General features: G+C 39.5%; 1 protein-coding gene and 1 long non-coding RNA gene across 2 annotated transcripts in view; both read left to right on the top strand.

Moving 5' to 3' along the window:
* Nucleotides 1-998: 998 nt before the first annotated feature.
* LOC306988233 (uncharacterized protein) lies at nt 999-17,944 on the top strand (the record flags this gene model as incomplete). The annotated part of the gene is made up of 5 exons (XM_079593040.1): nt 999-1,168; nt 13,290-13,378; nt 16,601-16,936; nt 17,107-17,406; nt 17,654-17,944. The coding sequence occupies 5 exons, from the start codon at nt 999-1,001 to the stop codon at nt 17,788-17,790; spliced, it is 1,032 nt and encodes a 343-aa protein (XP_079449166.1). The 3' UTR covers nt 17,791-17,944.
* A 3,063-nt stretch (nt 17,945-21,007) lies between these two features.
* LOC306987949 overlaps nt 21,008-22,459 on the top strand; it is a 29,610-nt gene continuing 28,158 nt past the window's right edge. The window contains exon 1 of the long non-coding RNA XR_013795277.1: nt 21,008-21,534. This is a non-coding gene — a long non-coding RNA (uncharacterized lncRNA). The remainder of the gene's footprint in view (nt 21,535-22,459) is intronic.

Below are 22,459 nucleotides of genomic sequence, written 5' to 3'. Positions count from 1 at the left end.
TGTCAGCCTCACTCCCTGATGGAGGTGTTACCTTATGGTTAGTGATAGCACGTATGCTTTTCCACATGTTGCTGGTGTTGGTGGAGGAACAAGTCCTGGATTTTTTTACTGTGAGAACACTTTGCCAGCCTGATGGCACGGTTCAGATTGGCTCTTGCTGTTCTCAGACCCTACACAACGCCAGACTTGAAGGCAGTGTTCTGTGCTTTTAGCATCTTGCGTACTTCTGCAGTCAACCAGGGTTTCTGATTGGCTCGGGTACTGATTGTCTTCATGACACTAACGTCCCCTGTACATTTGCTAATGTAAGCTGACACTGACATGGCGTCCTCATCAATGTTCGTATGATGGTCGTAAGTGGCAGCAGTCCTGAACATGTCCCAGTCAGAGCAATCAGAACAGTCCTGGAGTGCCTCCATTGCCCCCTCTGACCATATTCTCACCTGCCTCACTGTAGGTTTCCCACTGATGCGCAGGGGCTTGTATGCGGGAATTAGCATAACAGATAGATGGTCTGACGAGCCAAGTTGGGGGCAGGGGGCTGCTCTGAAAGCACCTTTGATGTTTGTATAGGCCTTGTCCAATATGTTCTGTCCCCTAGTTGTGAAATCCACGTGCTGGTGGAAGTGTGGGAGAACCGTTTTCATGTTGGCCTGGTTAAAGTCCCCAGCAACAATGAAGATGCCCTCAGTATAAGTGGATTGCAACTCACTGATGGTCTGGTAGAAAACAGACATAGCCACCTTCGTGTTAGCACTTCGTGACAGCACATTCTGTCGGGCTGCAAGACACCATTGTCCCAAGGCCGCTATAGGTGGCGACACGATCTGGTGTTGAGGAAGCTAGCAGAGGTGGCAGAGTCATGTAGACAGGAGGCTAATAGTAGACCTTCCGCACCAACGAGAAGTCCCATCCTGTTTGCAAGGGCCGGAGAGAGAATCAACCACCTTCACCAGAGAGCAACATCTAGAGTCCTCTCATCTGGCAGTGGGTGGAACATGAGAGTCGACCTGGGGAGGCAGCTCCAATTCCCCAGGGAGATTGTAGAAACTTTGCTCCGGCCAGACCTGATCATGTGGTCAGAGCCATGCAAGACTATCTTGTTGGTGGAGCTCACTGTCCCATGGGAGGGGGGAATGGAGGCTGCCAACGAACAGAAGCGTACCAAGTATGCAGACCTGGTAGAAGACTGCAGAGAGGCTGGCTGAAAAGCCACCACGTGTCATGTGTCAAGTGGGATGCAGGGGCTTCGTTGGGTCCTCAATGGTTCGCCTGCTCCGCGAAATGGGATGTACAGGAGCAGGGTTTGCAGAGGAGGCAGAGAGGGGCAGCTTTTGGCTGTGGCTAAATAGGAAGCATAGGGGATGGGGGCCAAGTAACACCTAGGGCATCAGCAGAGGGTGGCAGGGAGTGATCCCTGCCATCGCTCCGCCACCTGGAGATGTACTGGGGTTAAGGGAGCGAAACATCCATGACTGGTGGTCCCCAGCTGATGATCCATTTTATGCCCAAAGAGGTGGAGCACACCTGCACAAAAGGCACCGGTGGAGGTGCGTCAGGCAGCAATGCCCAGCAGGTCGACCATCAGCCTGTATTTCTAAGTAGACCAATTTTAGTAGACGATCCCTCTGGCCGCTTCACTAACGTTAGTTTGCAAGTTTTGTTAGCTTGTTTTTTTAACAATGACTGGAGAAAATCCGATTTTTTTCTTAATGTGCAAGGTTTTTTGCAAAAGTTATTTTTAACGGACAGAACCAGATTGGTCAACCCGTACTCTCAGTCAATGGATGGACGATCTGACAGGATTAACGCTACCTCGGTTGAGAAGCTGACTTCTACACCTACACGATAGAGAAACCGAGCGTAAAGAGAAACTGAGGGCATATACATCTTCATATGCCCATAACTATGTGCTGAATGGCCACGTAGGCTACACGACTTGTGTGGTACGATCCGCAGTTCTGCCGAGCCAGCGCCAAGGCCAGAAGACTATTTTGGCCTAGAAATAAAAATTCCAGATACAGCATATTCATTTTTTAATTATGTATTTGATTACCCTTTCTTACCAGGTTCTTCAAAAAGTCTAGTCACAATCAATCAAAACAACAATCATAGACGATTCACAAATAATCACAATCATTTAAAAAACATTATGTGATAAAATTTCAATTTGGAGCCTGTACTCCTTCGATTCTAGCACCCAACAACACAACAAGATGACATTTAATAATGATAATAATAATTTAAGCTCCTTATTATGTAGCCGAATCTGTGCTGGTTTGTATTGTCCGCCTCAGTGTTCACTTTGTTTTGCCTCCTGCTAGCGCTGTGACGTAACTGTGACGTCGGCTTGAAATTGGTCTATAAATACATTTATAATGTTACAAAAGCTTTCCATTTCAGATAAATGTTGTTCTTTGAAGTTTCTATTTATCAAACGAATACTGAAGAAAAACTTTTTTTGTTTTCATCATTGATATTAAAATGTTCTACAAAAATACAACACACTGCTGTTTTTCCTTATTTTGGTACAAGAAAAAAATGCAGCCTTGGTGAGCAGAAGAGAATTTGTTTAAAACATTAAACAATCTTACTGATCTAAAACTTTTTAAAGGTAGCGTAGAGAACAAAAAAGGGGGAAAAAATGTCATTAGGGGTTGCAGACCCAGAAGCCTCTAAGCTTCCTAAAACACGTTTCCACTAGTAAATTAAACCAAACTCATTGAAGTGTTGCAAAAAAATACAAAATACAAAATAAATAAATACAAAATCCCAACACTTACCGTTCACAACTAAGGAGAAAAGAAAGATTAATACAAGGCTCTTCATACTGATGATAAGTTGAGTCTGGTGACACTGTATGGGGTTATTTTTCTGCCACAATTCTGCATGAACTTAGTTTTGCAGAGAAATATTCGTCTCGCAAATCAGAAAGTATTTCGAGCGAACAAAATCTAATTTTGCATTTACCATAAGGGTAACACTTTACTTGAAAGGGTGTGCATAAGACTGACATGACACCTTCATAATCATGACATGACATAATGTCATGAATATGAAGGAGGTTTTATGTTTATGACAACGTCATTAAGTGTCATCCGCTCAATTATGACATTTTTTATGCAAATAAATATGACATTGTTTGAGATGTCTTTGTTATGACAACTTGACATAAACCAATACATCATAAACTGTTTGTGTCATAACAACTTGACAATATCAAGACAACATAATTTGTCATAAATATGTCATAAACATGACATAGCAGATTAATTATCAAACTTAAGAACCCACTTAGCTTTATGGGTTAACATTACCGGTACATTAAACTGTCATGTGGTTGGTTTTGACATTGGCTGTCATGAGGCCATTATAACTGTGTCATGAATGTTTTTCTTGACCTCAACTACAGTGGTACAAATTGAATTTGTCATTAAAATGTCATTAAGTGTTAATACTCTGTCAAATTATTTTATAAACGAGCAGTATTTATATGTATATATGTATTAGTCCGCAGACTAAGCCAGAACGCGCGCACATGCACGTTACACACCAGGAAGCGCGCACGCCCTCAGATCACTTGGATGTGGTTGTGTACAAGAGATAAAAACGATATAAATACTGTTTGTTTTCTCACACAAACCGCTCGTTTCGTGTTTTAGGCCATCAATGTGTACTTACGATGGGGAATTGTTTAATTTGGACTCTGTGCATGCTCTTTGAAGGAGGTGACCATATACCTGCATGATATGACTGTCAGACAAGAACAGTTTGACCTAAAAATATAAAAATTGAAACTACTGCGGAAACAAAGACACCTACATCTTGGATGCCCTTGAGGTAAGCTAAAACAGACCAAAACTTAATTTCAAAGTGAACTATCCCTTTAACTAAAATGTATACCACTCGACAACCACACTTAGGCTATAGCTTATTTTTAATCAAAATTCAATACGTATTATTACATAATTGCATGTCCCAGTTTCCTACACCTCAATTAGGCTAAGTGGTAGTTCTAATGTCTTACTGAACTGCAAGTTATGTAGTCAGTGGAATTTGAAGGTTACATGTTTTCAGAAACGAAGGACAGACTTTTTCCCTTTTAGTGTGTTAGAATGTTACATTACTCACTTTAAATTTTTTTAAAATAAAATCCATCAAATAAACGTAGAAATGTAATAACGGTAAAATAATCAATGCACTTCATATCCTTGAAATTATTTAAACAAGAACATTCACAACAGAGATGTTCTGTAAAAAACAATAAAACGTGATATTTACGATGGATAGTGTGTTCTCTCTCACTGCAATTTTTTTAAATTATGTGGGTAAAATGACATATATGCATGTATAACAGTAAGTGACAAGACTTACTGTATGTCTGTGGGTCACTACACCCAATATGTTCACTTATTGTATAGGCTATGTCATTGGTACCCATATTGTCACGGTTCATGAATCCACCGTCTCTCTCGTCTCATGTGCTGTGTGTGTGTGTGTATCTGTGGGCGTGGTCACTGATCACTGCTGATTACAGCATCAGCTGTACCCACTTGTTAGTGCCTTTATATGTTCAGTAACTGGTGTCTCATGTTGTCAGAGCGTTGTGGTGTTTCCTTGGTGTGTGATCCTGTTCCTGGTCCTGTGCTGTTCGTTTGGATTGTGGATTTTCTTCGTGTCTTCGTGATTGACTTCTGTCTGGATTCCTGCACTTCTGCACTGAATCACCGCGCACTGCCACAGAGGATTGACTGCACTGGATCACCAAGCAAGCACCACCACCAAGTTGCCTACCAAGGTCCCGGCGTCACCTTCCATCAGTGTTTGTGTCCGCATGACCTGCATATAATCCCTTTTACCTTAATTTATGTTTTATTAACAAGGTTCGGGAGGAACACGTTCTAATGATCAAACAATCAAGTCATTCCAGCCAGCTGTCATCAATCAGTAATCAACAGGTCCACTCAATCAGCATGAGTAAAGCCTATAAATATTCACAGTCAACTCACCCTTATTCCTCGACAGTTTTCAGCATCCCTCCACCACCCCATCTCCTCACACTTGCCTAGTTATCCTCCTAACCAGAGACGGGGGGAGTACTCTGGGTTCGGGCCCAATTTCCGAGCTCGGAGCCCTCCCCACGGACAGCACGCCAAATACGCATAACCATTCATTCTCTGATCATTTGTAAGTGTGAACTCGTGAATAAAGTGTTTACTTGCACTTGCATCCAGTCTCGTAATTGACACACACATTTTTTTTAGTAGCCTAATATATATTTTTAAATGTATATATACATAGGCCTATATTTTTATATATATATATATATTTTTTTTTTATATCAGTAGGTTTAATAGGAATAAGGGATCACATGTTCTATGAAGAAACTGCGCCACTTTCATCCGCCATTTATATGTAGCCTAGACCAGAACAAGAAAAAAAAAGTATAGGCTACATTATATAGCCTAGCCTATATATATAAACTCGCACATTTTTATCTATTCCTAAATGTCTTTTGATTTCTTTTTGTCCCATTATTATTTCTCATTTTAATGCTCTTATCAACATGGAAAAGTGGATCGGCTTGCTTTGTGCAAATGTTTTTTATTGAAAACAAGATTGGCATATACTGTGTTCAATTTCACACTAACATTCTCACTTGGAGCAAATAATCTCTCACACAATGTAACACTGTCCATCAATAAAAGGGTGAAAGAAATAGGCCTACTGACGAGTTGACGTTACTGATATTGACGAGTGGGCGTAGAAACGCATCAGCGCGGTGTGTGTGCTTGACCATCAAGTGGTATTTCAGACTGGAATTGCTCGATAGCTCAGTTCACAACGACACAACACACAGATCACTTTGGTCTTGTCAATTGAACCATTTGGAAACTTTTTTTAAATAAACTTTCCATTCAGAATCTTATTGGCATCCATTTCGTCGTCTCGCGCTCATAATTCATCCACTCAAAACGTAACGTTAAAGGGAACGCACACCGGGCGAGAAGCGCAGCGTATTTAAAATTCAAACACATTATTCTCTATGAGTGTACACACACCGGCGGCGCCATTCGGCGTTTTTATTGCTGGCCATAAACTGAGAAAGTGCGCGTCCGATGTGCGATACGAGTTGTCCTAGACGCGGCTCGGCGCTGCGCTTCTCGTCCACTCTTTGGCCGGTTCACCAGCCCAAACAAGTGTGTGCGGCGTGCCTGTTGTTTTGTTTCTGGTCTAGCTAGATCTGGTGTGGTGTTGTAGTTTTAATAACGTTACTAGGCTAGTTGTTGCAAAAGCATGTGAAAAAAACTACAAAGTTTGCTAGGCGTTAATCTCGCGGGTTAAAATGGCTTGCGTTATATGGTGTAGGCCGCCGCCTATAGGCTATGGCCTAGCGTGCAATATTATTATGTTCTTAAATTATACTAAATTATTTAAAACTGCACAAAAAAAATTAAAAACAAGATATTAAAGAGAAAGGAGTTGATCATATGAAACTGAAAACGCAAGGTTGAAACTACAAAAAGATAAAATAAATGTCTTACCATCAACGAGCAAGACAAACAGGGTGAACACTATATATTGTCTATGGGTGAACACAATATAGCTTCCCATCATTTTAAGTGCTGTGGCTCTGATCAATCGAAGAAGAGATGTTGAAGATTCAAATGGTGCTCCTCTAGTCGTTTGCTCTGTTGTGTGATGGAGTCTGTCACTGTCTCTTTCTTTTCCTGTCTCAGCGGGGAAACCCCGGTTGTACATTTATAGCAAATGAGAATTATTGAATATAATTTGAGACAGGTCTTCTTCAGGGCTATTTTCAAGGTAATTTCAAGTTTATGCTCAAGGTAATTAAAGCAGCAGTTTTTCAATAATGGAAGAACATGTATTTTTATTTGAGCTAAAAGGCGTCCCTGATTTTGGGGTGAAAGACTTAGATTCAGATGGTAAATATAAATATCATATAATAAGTGGGGTCTCCAACTTAGAGATAATCACCGTATTGATAATGAAACCATCATATTTAAAAATATGATATTAATCATATCATATAATAACATATAATGTATTATTATATTTAATTATTATCGGAAAAAATATAACTATATTTTATAACTCTATAACTCTGTATAGAGATGTGGTTTGACACATCTCTATACGAAGTCTATACTCTATATGAAGTCTTGTGTCAATAGCATGTTGTTGATGTCTGTCTGAGCGTGTTTATCTTGACGTGACTATTAGCATGTGGTTAATGTCAGTTTGTGCATGTTTATCTTGATGTTCCTATATGCTATAGCGTGTGGTTTAGGTTGTTTTTCCACTCCTTCACATTCGATGTGCACAGTCTGACTTCTTTACCACAAAATTCCCCTTAATTCTGATGTTTTTTCAAAAACAAAAATATATAAAATCAAACAGTGATATTTCTGAAACACATGAAAATATCATAATAAAGCTGACATTGTTTTATATAAAAGGAACCTTATATGTCTTGTCTGTCTGTGTTTTTAAAACACCTTAAAACACAAAATTAAGTGATCGTGCAGATAGGCAGTGCTCAGCTACATTTCTACTATTATGCAACCTATATTTTTCAGTACTATAACAGTTCTACCAGAAAGACTCGGGAGAATAAATTAAATACTGTGACAATTAAACATTTATTAACAGCCCAGCAAGCAATCAAGTTCTTTGGCGTAGGCCCCGTCCGTAGGATGGAGGTGAATGGAAGCATCAGCATCTGCAAACTCAGACGTGTGTAAGTACCAATCTTTTATTTTATACCACAAGTATAAGAATATGATTGGATAGATGAGAAGGTAATAAGGGACGTAACAATTGAGTCTTCCCGGCAGAACTTATGCTAAAGCTTTAATTTCTGCTCTCCAGAGGATATTTACATTTTATTTATGTATATCATAACACATGTGGATCATTACACATTTTCAAAGTAGTAGTTAAGTCCATGATATGTTCTGTGACATAAGTTTGTCTAAAATATACTCATATTTAAATAAAGCAAAATTCAATAAAAAAGTGCCATTTTCAACAACTTTAATGCTATTTTTCACAGTTGTTTTCTCATTTTGTCTTTGAGTGTGTGTAGCGTGATACTTGACTTATGTATAAAACCATGTGACTGATAACTTTATATTACTTTTAACTACTTAACTCAGGCACAAGTTTCTTTTAAGATGTTTTAAATCTGTGACTGAAACTATAGGCTAATAATACTATGAATTAATGACAGTAAAACGTGCTTTCGCCCACATACAGTAATGGTGTAGTTACAACATCTAACAGCAGGGGTGAACAGACCATGTTAACCAGACAAACCTTGACCTTTGATTTCATTTTAGCATCATTTACTGCGAAAACACAAGCTTTTGCTGTCCGCACCATCTTATCTAAAGGTTAGCATAACATTGAGTGGGTTGAGCCTTCATGCTCCATTGCGCCATTAAAAAGAGTCATGTGATCGTGGTTGGTGTCTGTACACCTGAGGTGATGTGATTCGCCACCACCATCACTTTTCTCAAGTCTAGTTTATTTATAGAGCCCTTTCCACTACAAAGTAGACCAAAGGGCTGTACAATTAAAAGCCGTCTACAAATAATAACAAATAATAAAACAGAGCAAAAGACAACAGTCACAAAAAAATAAATAGAAAATAAGAGAAGGAAAATACAACTCCCAAATTTCAAGAGTTAAAAGACATAGAAAACAAATGTGTTTTCATTCGAGATTTGAACGTCAATTGAGGGTGCAGATCTGATGTCAGGTCGAAGAGTATTCCACAGTCTTGGGCCGGCAACATAAAAAGTCTGATGCCCTTTAGTTTTCCAAGTGAGTTTTAGGAATTGCGAGAAGTAAACAATGAAGTGATTGTTGAGGACGTCTACATGAATTCATATAAATTAAATTAGTAATATATTCTGGGGCCAGGCCATGGACAGCTTTATAAACGTAGAGTAACACCTTTTAATGAATTAGATATACAACTGGAAGCCAGTACAGCTTTACCAAAACTGGAGTAATGCTCCCTTTTCCTTCGCGAGGAGACTTGCAGCCGCAAGGCGAAGCTCTCGATTTACCGGTCAATCTACGTTCCTACTCTCACCTATGGTCATGAGCTTTGGGTCATGATCGAAAGGACAAGATCCCGGATACAGGCGGCCGAAATTAGCTTTCTCCGCAGGGTGGCTGGGCGATCCCTTAGAGATAGGGTGAGAAGCTCGTCACTCGGGAGGAGCTCAGAGTAGAGCCGCTGCTCCTCCACATCGAGAGGGGACAGCTGAGGTGGCTCGGGCATCTGTTCCGGATGCCTCCTGGACGCCTTCCTGGGAAGGTTTTCTGGGCACGTCCCACCGGGAGGAGACCCCGGGGAAGACCTAGGCTAGGACACGCTGGAGGGACTATGTCTCTCGGCTGGCCTGGGAACGCCTCGGTGTCCCCCCGGAAGAGCTAGAGGAAGTGTCTGGGGAGAGGGAAGTCTGGGCATCTCTGCTTAGACTGCTGCCCCCGCGTCCTGGCCCCGGATAAGCGGAAGAAGATGGATGGATGGAATTAGAGATATCTCTAATTCAGTTTAGAGTCACAATTATATTTTAAGATATCCGAATTGACTTGTACTACTTGATGTGAAACTACATTTATTTAACCCCTCCTCCTCACCAGAGCCCCTCCCTGCTTAAGGCTAAGTGCTAACTTCTAACAAAAGTAGTCTGCTTTTGTTGTCACAGAGAGAAAAGTTACTGGATGAATTATTTCAGGGATTACTTAATAATATCTGGATGCATTTGTAGCATCTGTTATGGTTATGGACATGTTACGGAGTCAGTCAAAGCATATTTCAGCTACTCATATTTAAATATTCACATGATTAAAATTGCACCGTAATGTCACTCTTTACATCGTCGTCTTCTTAATGGACTTTATGCACAGCTGCACTACTTACTGAACTTTAGCCAGCTCCTTTGTATCCTGTCTGCCATTATTGGACAAACTGATTAATCCAGGTGTGTCTGATTATTGTTGTTGGTCAGGCACACCTGGATTAATCAGTTTGTCCAATAATGGCAGACAGGATACAAAGGAGCTGGCTAAAGTTCAGTAAGTAGTGCAGCTGGGCATAAAGTCCATTGGCGCTGGATATGCAGAAGCTCGGGTCGTAATACTCAAGTCTTGTACGTGAGTATTCAGCACATAGTTATTGGCATCTAAATAGTCCTTATTATATTTGGGTGGGCGATAAACAACGGCACATAAAACAGGGCTCATAAGCTCCATCACAAACAATTGCAGCTCACCTATTTCTGCTCTTGCTAATGTCTCAACTATCACCTGTGAAAATTTTCTCCACTTTTTTGTTGACAAGGTTGACTCTGTTAGACAGAGTACCAGGAAGGGTTTTAATAGGGAATTTTCTGTTGCTCCAGCTCATTCTGCTGTGTTTGAGGAGTTTGAGTTAGTTTCTTTTTCTTCCCTCGGCGAGATAGTGAAATCATTGAAGCCTACAAATTGTCCACTTGATATTATACCCACTAGAGTGCTGAAACTGGTTTTTAACGTTGTAGGGCCTGGGCTTGTGGTTTTCTTCAATAGCTGTCTTAGCTTAGGAACCGTCCCAGCTGCCTTTAAACATGCTGTGGTTAGGCCCCTTCTTAAAAAACCTAACCTTGACTCTACAACGCTATCTAATTTTAGACCAGTTTCTCATCTTCCATTTCTTTCTAAAGTTTTGGAAAAAGTTCTTTTCATACAGTTAAAACCCTTTCTGGAAAACAACTCTATCCTCGAAAAATTTCAATCCGGGTTTAGGTCTCACCACAGCACTGAGTCTGCATTATTAAAGGTACACAATGATATTGCCCTCTCTGTTGACACCAAGTGTTCTGTTGCCTTAGTGCTGCTGGACCTCACAGCTGCCTTTGACACGATAGACCATACAATCCTCCTGTCACGCCTGAAGCACTATGTTGGCATTCATGGCACTGCACTTAAAGGAACACTTCACCTCTGGAAAGATGAATGTGTATTTAAAATGGGTCATTTATGTAGAAGAAATGTGAAATTATTTTTGAATTTGGAGCCTTCTAGACTGAGAAAAGCCAGAAAATGTATTTTTGGCTTATGGGGATGAAAGACAACAACTCCCAGAATGCACTTGCTTTGCTGCCCTAGGAGGCCACGCCTACCGGTAAGAGATCGCAGTAAACAACAAGGCTATGCTACTAGTGAGTCTCCGTGAGTCTGCCCAGTATTTTGATGTCGCCCAAAATGTCCAGGATTCGGCTTTTGCGTTCTACAGTCGCCATTCCTCATGTTTACTGTGACGAGCAGGAACGAGACTGACGGCCGCGGAGAACGATGCGAGCCCGGTGGCGTGATTACTAATGAGTGGCGCCGGCGCCTGTGAGACGCACCGGTCTCGTATCTCTCACGGAGGAGCGGGAATTTTCCTAGCAATGTTAAAACGCACATCAAACGATCACTTGTTTAGCGTTCATGTAAACACTACATTCAGATTCACCAATCGGAATGAATTCAGTTAGATTAAAACAAAAGGTGTGCATGTAAACTATGAATGCGACTGCAGAAAGCAAAAGCCGAATCCTGGACATTTTGGACGATCTAGACGGCCGGACATGTCCGGGAAAAAGAGGATGGTCACCGCTACTACTCAGCTTTCTCCACAGAATAAGAGCCTGTTAGCTTAGCTTCTAAATAAAGAATGGCTGACACTATATGTACATTCTGTGAGTGAGATCCCTCTATGGGCGGGTTGAAAACATGCGGAACAGCGCCTTCTACTGGATAAATGATGAGCCAGTGTTTGTAGTCTTACCCTTATTCAAAGAAATTTGACTTCCTGCTTTTTATGACGCAAATTGACGATTTTTGCGTCATAAAAAGCAGGAAGTGGAATACTTAAATCCTTATTTCTCCCATCTCAGGGGAAAATAAGGGAATAAACCATGACCATTCGAAAATGTGACTGGGTTTCTAAAGATACAAAGTCTAATGCAAATGGGTGAAGTGTTCCTTTAAGTGGTTTATGTCATATCTATCCAATAGAACTTTCTCTGTGATGATTGGTGATTTGTCTTCTTCTTCTGTTTCTCTCTCTTGTGGAGTTCCGCAAGGCTCCATTCTTGGCCCTATTTTGTTTTCATTATACATGTTACCATTAGGGTCAATTATAGCCAGGCACAATCTATCTTTTCACTGTTATGCAGATGATCTGCAAATCTATCTGCCATTGAAGCCTGGTGACGTACAAGGTACCTTAGTTGACTGCATCGCAGACATTAAGCAGTGGTTTGCCCAAAATTTTATGCACTTAAATGAGGATAAAACTGAATATATTGTGTTTGGAGAATCTGTGTCTAACGGGTTTGGTCCCTGGTTTCCAACTGCCAGGCAGACGGTTAAGAACTTAGGAGTGATTTTTGATAGTTCTTTTAAATTCAACAAACAGATTGACAATGTTGTTAAGTTGAGCTTTTTTCAACTGCGCCTTCTGGCAAAGGTAAAATCGTTTTTAAACCGTCATGACCTTGAGAAGGCTATTCACGCTCTAATAAGCTCCAGACTGGACTACTGCAATGTCCTGTATATCGGTGTCTCCCAGTCCTCTGTTGGCCGTCTTCAACTTGTCCAAAATGCAGCTGCCCGTCTGTTAACAAGCACTAAAAAACGAGATCACATAACTCCGATTCTTTATTCTCTCCATTGGCTCCCTGTACATTTTAGAATTCATTTTAAAATCTTATTGTTTGTTTTTAAAGCTCTTAACGGCCTCGCCCCATCTTACATATCAGACATGCTGACCATTCGTAATTATGGTAGGACGTTGAGGTCGTCCAATCAGCTTATATTGGAAGTGCCCAGGTCAAAACTTAAACACTGGGGAGACCGCGCTTTTTCAGTTTCTGGACCTAAGCTCTGGAATAAGCTCCCCAGTGAGATGCGTATCGTTACTGATCTAGGCCTTTTTAAATCAAGACTTAAAACGCATCTTTTTAAAGTGGCTTTTAGTACCTAGTAGTGTGGTGGCATGTTCATATTTTTTATTTTATTTTATTTATTCTTTAATTTATTTTTGTAGCTACTTGTGTTTTTGATGTGTGGTTGCTTTAAATTGTTGTTTAATCTGTTGTAAAGCACTTTGGTTCACCTAGTGGTCGATGTAAGGTGCTATATAAATAAAGTACATTTACATTTACATTTTAAATATCTATATACACTCAGTTTCTCTTTACGCTCAGTTTCTTCGTGTGTAGGAGTCAGGCCACTCGACCGGAGGCTGCCATCACGTTAATCCTGTCAGATCGTCCATCATTGAGTGAGCGTGTACGGGTCGGCCAATCTGGTAAGCTTGCACATTAAGATAAAATCGGATTTTCAACAAAACTGGCAAACTAATGTTCGTGAAGCGGCCAGAGGGATCGTTCTGCCTCCACCCAAAAAAAAAAAAAACGTCACCATGTTTACTAATTGAAAAGGGGTGTATTTTCTTCAGTAAACAAACTGTTGCATTATTTTCCTTTTCTCTGTAAAGCTGCTTTGAAACAATCTGTATTGTAAAAAGCGATATTAATAAAGGTGACCATAAATAGCCTACAGTTTTTGGTTCTCACTTTAAAATCATTATTTATTATGGGATGTTCAGAGTGTAAGATTTCCCTTAGATTAGGAACAATCCCACAGTGTGCTTTTGTGACTGACTGGTAAATCGCAGTATATTATACTAGTGCGCCATCTAGTGTCCTAACCAGGAATTCACAATTCCAAGAGCGCCACGGTTGACAGATTCTGACTGAATAAATACGAAATTACGTTCAGCACAAGATCGAATTAAAATGAGTTACACTTTATTATCGTAATACATGCGAGTAGCCTACCGAAAAACAACGTGCGTGCTAGAGGGATGAAAACTAGGTAGTACACGGAAACACTGTAGTCAGTATGTTGCTTTCCCTTTACTACTTTCACTTACAAGCAAGTAATCGATGATGCTCCATGCGTGACGTATGCAATACTTCTTCTTCTTCTGTTTGTGTGTTCTATGACAGAAGGAGTTTAGCGCCTCCTACAGGCCTAGTGCAGACAGCATTAAGTTCATTTGTTCTGAAAGGTCTTTACTTGGTGATTTGTTTTTTAAATCAGAGGTGCAATATTAAAAACAAATATTTTATTTATTTTATTAATAAAAATAAATGACAAAACAGTGTTTTTAGATTAAACTGCCTGTGGATTTAAATAGTTAATCAATGAATGTGATCTTATGATCAGCAGGATTCAAAGCAAATACAGAGCATTTGAACTAATATTTTAACTACAAAACACGTATATTATAATATAGCAATTTACACAAGAAGCACAGACCGTACATGAGTGTGATTGACTTGAAGACTCGAGCAGCTCAAAGTAAACCTCTATGACTTCTGTCCAGAGATGCGGTTTGATGTGTTGATGGAAATAAACAGCTTCTGCATCAGTGTGTCTATATTCAGACGTGTGGTTTGTGTGAGTGTGATCTGCTGATGCAGCCACGAGAAAACAAAGTTAGTGTTAGTTAGTAACCATTAGTGACCATCCCGACCATCACACTTTTAATTGCAAAATCTTGATCCTACAATAAAATATGAAAAATCTACTGCTGCTTACAAAAACAAAAGCTTAAAAGATACTGTGTCCGGTCCGCCATCTACAACAGTGCAATACAGAATATAGAGGAATATTTATAACCAAGAGTAGCAGTGTGTGTGAAGTAAGAGGGAGTTGCTGACGCAGTAACACTATCTCTGTTTAACACTGTCCTGTTAGTCACAGTCTCTCTGTCTCGGAAGTGTTCATATAGTGCTATTATCTGAATATGGTTCACATGTTTGTGTTGTTCTCCTTGTGCCGTCTGGTCGGTGAGTTATAATTATATTCATTTTAACACATCACTTCTTGCTTTAGTTTAAATGCACCCTATTTAAATAAATTTAATACAGAGCCATAAAACATTGTTATACTCAGCCAGAGGATTTTCCAGACAAAAGATGCTCAAACTAAATTATTATTGTGTTTTGTGAGATCTATTTTAAACCACAAGAGAAAAATATGACAGGTTCAAAAACAGCAGATCCTTTATTTCAAAGGATTAATGCTTTACCACTAAACAATGACATGACATGATTATTGATGAATCTCGCTGCTCTGAAGTTTATACTGTTTGTTGAGTTTACTGGTTTCTTAATAAAAATACACTGGCTACTAAGAGAAAACTATATGTGTCCATTAGGGGTGGAGCCGAACCCGAATACGGTATTCGGAAAGGCACAAATAACGTGTTTTTTACAAATACTTATTTCGAACAAATACTTTAAAAAATATTTGTATTCGGGAACAAGAAAAACTTTATTTCAAAAAGCTGCGTTTCCTCATGAGACCGCAGTGCACGACGCCCGGATGAGTGAGTGAGTGACAGACACAGGCTGCTCCACAGTCCACACAGCAACAGAGAGCGCTCGGCTGATCGAAAAAACACTTAACTCCATCACCATTTTTGTTGAATAGATGTTTGTACCTTAACTGGGTTCCTGAGGCAGTTTATAAATTTCGAGAAGCGATCGGGAGATTATTCCATTACGCGGCATTATTGACGTCTGCAGTCGGGTGCTCTCATGCTCGCTCTGTTTACGTAACGTCAGCTGTTTAGCGCGGTAATTTAGACAATAGGCTGTTGACAGAGTAACGTTAACGTGTGGTTAAAACGTTTAAAAATGCTTGTGTAGTTTTGTCGAATTGTACGCACGTGTGGGAGTTACATGGTACGTAAGTTACTCTGTCTTTTGCAGACAGCAAGATGTAGGCTGTAGGCTTCATAATGTTCACAATGGTATTTTATTAGTTGTTGGTTTAACCATGATGAGGTAATGGCTGTTATGTTATTTTCTTTTCAATGACATTCCTTGTTTCATTGCTGGATTTATGGAAAAACATCAACCAATATTGCATATCCATAATTATTATAATGGATATAATTAAAGAATACTTACACATAACGTAAATTAGAAGTGTAACGCAATTTTTTTTTTTATGATTACGATTTTTACGCCTATTTTGAATTTTACTCGAATACAAATACAAATACAAATACTTTTCCCCCCTCAACAAATACAAATACAGATACAAATAGCGGCTGCTTTGCACACCCCTAGTGTCCATATAAGTACAAAGTAAAGTCAAAGGCTTTAAGGACTGTTTATTTGGGTCTTTTAGTTCAAGTGTTTCTCTGTGAAACATTAGTGGGGTGTTCTTAACCACAACCTGATTTGCTCTATTTGGCTTCCCATAATCCTTCAGTCTCCAGAGCAGAGGCACTGAAGGAGCCAATCAGATTTAAGATGAGACACAATCACACGTGTGGCTCCTCCCACAGATCACATGTATTGTGATAACAGTGCAAGATAACTAAATCACAAAAATATTAATCTCAGCTACTTCTGTGTCTGTGCTGTTCTTAATTACAGTTACAAAATTCTATTTTGTATCGGTCTATTTAAGTTATTTGGGACACTTGGTAATAATCTCTGTTCTTCAGGAGTGTTTGCTGACACAGATGCAGTGAAGTCAGTGTCAGTGACGGAGGGAGATTCAGTCTCTCTAAACTCTGGTGTCACTGACATGATGGATGAATATCTGATTCTGTGGATGTTTGGAGATGAAAACACTGTAATAGCAGATTTCGATGTACTGCACGACAGCATGACTGTATATGAAGATGTTCTTGATGGGAGATTCAGAGACAGACTGAAGCTGGACGATCAAACTGGATCTCTGACCATCACACACACAACAACTGAACATACTGGAGATTATAAAATAGAGATAAGTGGAGCGAAACTGACATCAAAAACATTCAGTGTTTCTGTCTATGGTGAGTAGAGACGTCATGTGTCTCATCCTTCAGATATTCTTATTTTATTTTTGACATAGGCTACTGAAATTTTTTAATTTGAGATCACATAAATACTTACTAAACACAATTGAACATATAGATTGTTGATTATATTTATCCAGATTTGTTTATTCTCTCGTATTTTCCAGGTCGTCTGCCTCTTCCTGTCATCATCAGTAACTCTTCACACTGTTCTTCATCATCATCATCATCATCATCATGTTCACTGGTGTGTTCATCAGTGTTGACTGTGTGTGATGCGACTCTCTCCTGGTACGCAGGAATCAGTGTGTTGTCCAGCATCAGTGTGTGTGATCTCAGCAACAGTCTCTCTCTACCTCTGGAGGTGGAATATCAGGATAAAAACACCTACAGCTGTGTGCTGAACAATCCCATCAGCAACCAGACCACACATCTGGACATCAACACACTCTGCCACACATGTGCAGGTACTATGAATTAATTTGTTGGTTTTACCGAGATTAATAAATGATGATGCCATATATTGTGAATGAGCTTCTTTCATCATTTACTCATGGCTTCCTGAACAGGTTTGGTTTGTTTTATCTGTGGAGCACAAAAGGAGATTGTGCAGATATCTATCTGGCTTATTTTGTTTTATTTTAATTTTGAGCCTGTGACAGCTGAAGTCAGCTTGTTGAAAATCTCAATTTAATTTATCATTTGTTTCATTAGTTCCCCCAGAAGGCCACGCCCCCTGTTGTGATTCAGTTGAAGCTGTGCTGCGATTGGGCGTCACTGCGCTGATGGGCGTGGCTTCTGCGACTGCTGTTGTTCTTCTGGTCAATGACGTCAGAGCTTCAAGAGGATAACAGGAGAAAACAGAACAGATGTCGTAAATATTGTGACATATTTTTTTTCTTCATTTATGTTATGTTGCCTTTTTGTCTGTTTGTTTAATAAGTAGCATTCCCGCAAATGCAAATGCAAAAATATGTGTCACGCTAATAAATGACTGTGGAATTGATCTGAAAACTGATTATCAACCGAACTGCTATACATCTATAAATCATGTATAGTGTTAGGAATATTTAAAGACCCAAGGACCAGATATGATGAATAAAGACCCAGAGTCAGAAGTGCAGTTAATTGAAGAAGTTTCATCAGGCAGAAGACATCTTCAAGACTTTCAAGGAGTTTGTAGGCCTCCCTCTGTACATTCGTTTTTCACAGCAGTTACACCCTTCACCAAGGTTAGGTCACCCATATAGTTTAGCCCACCCTTGCCCCATTATTAGCACCCATTTGGGACCAAAGTGAGCCCATATAATGAACATCTAAATCGTCCCCTCTTAGAGCCACTATTGACCCATCATGTGCCCCTATGGACTACATGGGGCCCATGTGGGCCCGTTGGACACATTTCTATGGGCCCCAGGGTTATATGCAGAACTCCAGTAACAGCCCATCAAAAACCCACATGGACATGTTGGCTGGGCTGCAACTGCAGTGATGATTCATCATTTAATTCAATTTGCAACAATTCAGCCCAAAATCTTTCAATATAGACAGGACTTAAGTTGCATTTTATGTCCATCCTTAGAACCGGGTGGTGCAACTGGCCCCAGGGAATCAAGTAGTCAGAAGAGCCTCATTCAATTCAACAGCATTCAGTAATATTCAACTAATTCATCATCACAAGAAGCTAATTGGGACATCAATTGTTCACACAGTAGTATTAACTGTTATTTGATTAGTTGGGGTTGCAGCAAGTGCCAGCGGTGCTGTCGCTCCCGTATCGGACTCTACAGTCATAGCAGAGTCTGCAACCAAACCACATACTTTTAGCAGTATGCCATTTGACATTTAGGCCTGCGTGAAAAATTGTTTGTTTCATTTTCATCATTTATTTTGTAATTTTCACAATTCAACTAAAAACAGTCCATAGTAATCACACATGATCTCCGACACTATAAAAATGGAAAATGCTATAAAAATAGGAATGTTAGGGGGTAACAGTTTAGGACCCAAGGACCAGATGTTTGAAAGGAGACCCGGAGTCAGAATTATAATAAGTTGAAGAAAAGCTGAAGATAGTTTGCAGTTTCATCAGCAGAAGTTCAGCTTCAAGACTCACACAGGAGTTCGTAGGCCGTCCCGAAAGATCACAGCAGTTTTACCCTACAGGCTCTAACTATGAACAGGAGAGTATTCTCAAAACATCAAGATAACACGTTATTTCTCTTAAGGAGAGGACACTTTAGTCAAACTGGAAAGTAAGGCTTTAACTGAGAAATGGTCCCTTAAACTATAGACTGGAATGACCACTGTGACTTCTAGTCGTCTGGGTACCCTAGGAAAGCAGATGTATGTATTGACACATGTTGAAGACCCTTCTTAACAAAACAAAACATCTTTCCATATTTCATTTCTGGAAGCCGGGCTAAATAAGCAAGCACTGTTACTGCATTCATATCAGATACAGACATTAGAGAATACATGAAAAGAACATTTCAGTAATCACACCGGTAACTTCTATAACAGAGTAAAATCTCATAAGCTTAGAGAAGTCATTCAACTCATGTGATGTTTAGAAGAAAAAATATTGATTAATACCTTGATTATAATCACTCATTAGATATACATTTTAAGCTGCATTGGATTCCAGAATCCACCCCTTCAGGAAATATTAAAGTCATTGCAAACTTAGTCCAAAATTCATCATCCGGAGGCTCTGAACTGTAAAAACACTTCTCAAAATGCTTGATACGGATGCAAAAAACCCAGCAGAAAATCGAACCCGATCCAAAAAATGTTATACCTCAATTAATATAAGATACAGAAGTGGTGGTTGATTTTACTTGTTGCTAAAAACACAATAAGTCAACTATTTTTTAACTTCCATTCAAAGAAGTTAAGTTAGCGATATACTCGCCAGTCAATGTGTATCAACAGTGAGGAACTCAAACCCAGTCAGCAGGAAACTACAAGTGCGGTGCAGGAGAAATAACCCTCATGTGGAGAACAATCCAATGTCCACTCCTGGTTTCACTCTGTCAAACTTTTACTGAATCTTCCATTGAATTGTTTAAAAGGATAGTTCAAAGAGAAAATTAAAATGCGGTCAACATTTACTCATCCTCACGGTGTTTCAAACCTGTAGAGTTTCTGTCTTCTGCTGAACACTAAAGAAGATATTTTGTAGAATGTTAATGGACCCCAGTGACTTTTTGAACTTTTTTTTTCCCTATGGAAGTCCAAGTATACAGTCACTGTTTGGTTGCTGACACTTCAAAATATCTACTTTTGTGTTCAACAGAAGAAAGAAACTCATACAGGTTTGAAATATCTTGAGGGCGAGTAAATGATGACAAAATTTAAATTTTATAGGTGAACTATCCACATATGTCTTTGCACTAGACCACTTGCATGCCGTATCTCCTCTATTTGGCCCCAAGTGTTCTCGCTGGTGTGACGACTGCAAGTGTGTGTTGAACTTTTGATTACTCGATGAGACAAAATTGCAAGTGTTTACAGAGCTTTATTTTGATTTTCGATAATTTGCATTATAAAATAAACTTCTAAATATCTGGCCAGTAGTCCCTATATGTAACAGAAGACACAATTTTAAAATTGTGGTGCTTCTAATTATATGATAAAAACAGTTGCAAATGTTGTATATACACATACCCTAATCATTTTTGCACCAATAAAGAGACACGTTAACAATTTGTTTTACTACAAAATTACAAGTAATATCTAATTCATTTAACTTACAGTGGAATGTGTTCCTTGACATCTTGCGATTTCGTGGCACGCAATTTCCCGAATTAAAATGCATGATGGATTAGTATTCAAGAGTGTGATTTTAGTGTGCATTACGGGCACTACGGAAAAATAGTATGGGCAGGGAAAAATCACAGCAATAATATAAAAGCGGTTTAAATTTTACAGAGATTACATAACTAAGGCATGCGTTTGTTGCATCTTGTCATACTGTGCACTTTGAGACACCTGTTTGGATAAAGTTTGGAGAACTTCACATTTTACTCATTTTGTGGATTAAAAAAAACAATTGCATTTATAGCATTTAGGCAAGGCAAGTTTATTTCTGTAGATCATTTCATACACTGGCAATTCAAAGTGCTTTACATAGAAAATAATACAAACAATCACAAAATAAAAGCAAGGAAAAATAAAAGTTATTCCAAATGCTTTATATAGAAAGGAATTAAAATTTCACACTATGGCAATTCAAAATGCTTTGCATAGAAAATAAACACCAAATAAAAGCATGGAAACAGTTATCATTTAAAACACTTAAAAAATGACACTGTTACACCCTATGCTCTTTATATTTGTTAGCATTTAATTTAAAACAATGATCAAGTCTTAAAGAATTAAATATTATAATGTTCCAACATACAAACAGAGCACAATATTTCATAATCTTTCAGTCATTATGACTCATAATTTTTCAGAAGTTATTGGTACTGGAAGTATTTTTTCTATAGTTTTCCATATCTCTGTTTAAATGAACTGAGTTCTCTGAATCTGAATCACACTAATACAAACTTTGATTCGAAGCAAAAAACTTTATGCAGATTAGGAAAAAGGCAAATATGTACTTTTTTTTGAACGTTTGCCATGATTCTGATTTTTGGAATATTGCAGTGATTGCAATGATTTATCCTTGTACATCTTATTTAAAAAAAAAATGCATCCACCCTCGTAACTTTAATCAAAATAAGTTATAACCACAAAAGGCACTTATTATTATAACTTCTTTGAATAAAGCTGGCTGCTAAATGAACTTCGGTTTATAAGCTGCAAATATCACATAATTAAAGGTGCTCTAAGTGATGTCAGGCCAAAATATTTTTTGTCACATATGCAAACATCTCCTCACTATCCGCTAGCTGCCTGTCCCCTGAACACACTGTAAAAAAACGTGGTCTCTGTAGACACCACAGGCTCCACAAACGGCAACAAAAACAAACTTGGCTTACCCGCACCACGAAACATAACAAACAGTGTTCCAGCCAATCACTGGCAAGAAGTATTTGAGGGTGGGTCTGGGGGGTTGGTGCCATGGTTAGTGCGCATGCACATGAAGGGGGTGTGTGAAGGAGAGAGAAGCATCAAGAGGGAAGTTTGAATAATGGTTGACACACGACCAAAGAGACGATGTTCCGATGATCAACTTACAAAGAAGAGGGAAAAGGATAAAGAACGTGCGAAGTACCGAATTTACATCGGTAAAGTGTAACCCCTCCACCCGGGTCCTTCTCACCCCGCTCCGTGCGGGTCTCAAACCCGGGTCAGATCAGAGATCAGAGGAGTGAGGTCTACTCGCACAGCGACTACTAGCTGGACTCCGTTACACTCACCCCCCTAAACCTCACTCCCATCAGGGTCACGGCACCAATGTAACCCCTCCACCCGGGTCCTTCTCACCCCGCTCCGTGCGGGTCTCGAACCCGGGTCTCCGGCATGAGAGTCAGGCGCTCTAACAAGGAGGCTAAAGACTGCTGAGGCTAA

The sequence above is a fragment of the Phoxinus phoxinus genome (genome assembly GCF_949152265.1).
Source record: "Phoxinus phoxinus genome assembly, chromosome: 20".
Taxonomy (NCBI): Eukaryota; Metazoa; Chordata; class Actinopteri; order Cypriniformes; family Leuciscidae; genus Phoxinus; species Phoxinus phoxinus.
Note: the sequence above shows the minus strand (reverse complement) of the source record. Positions and strands in the feature narration are given on the sequence as shown.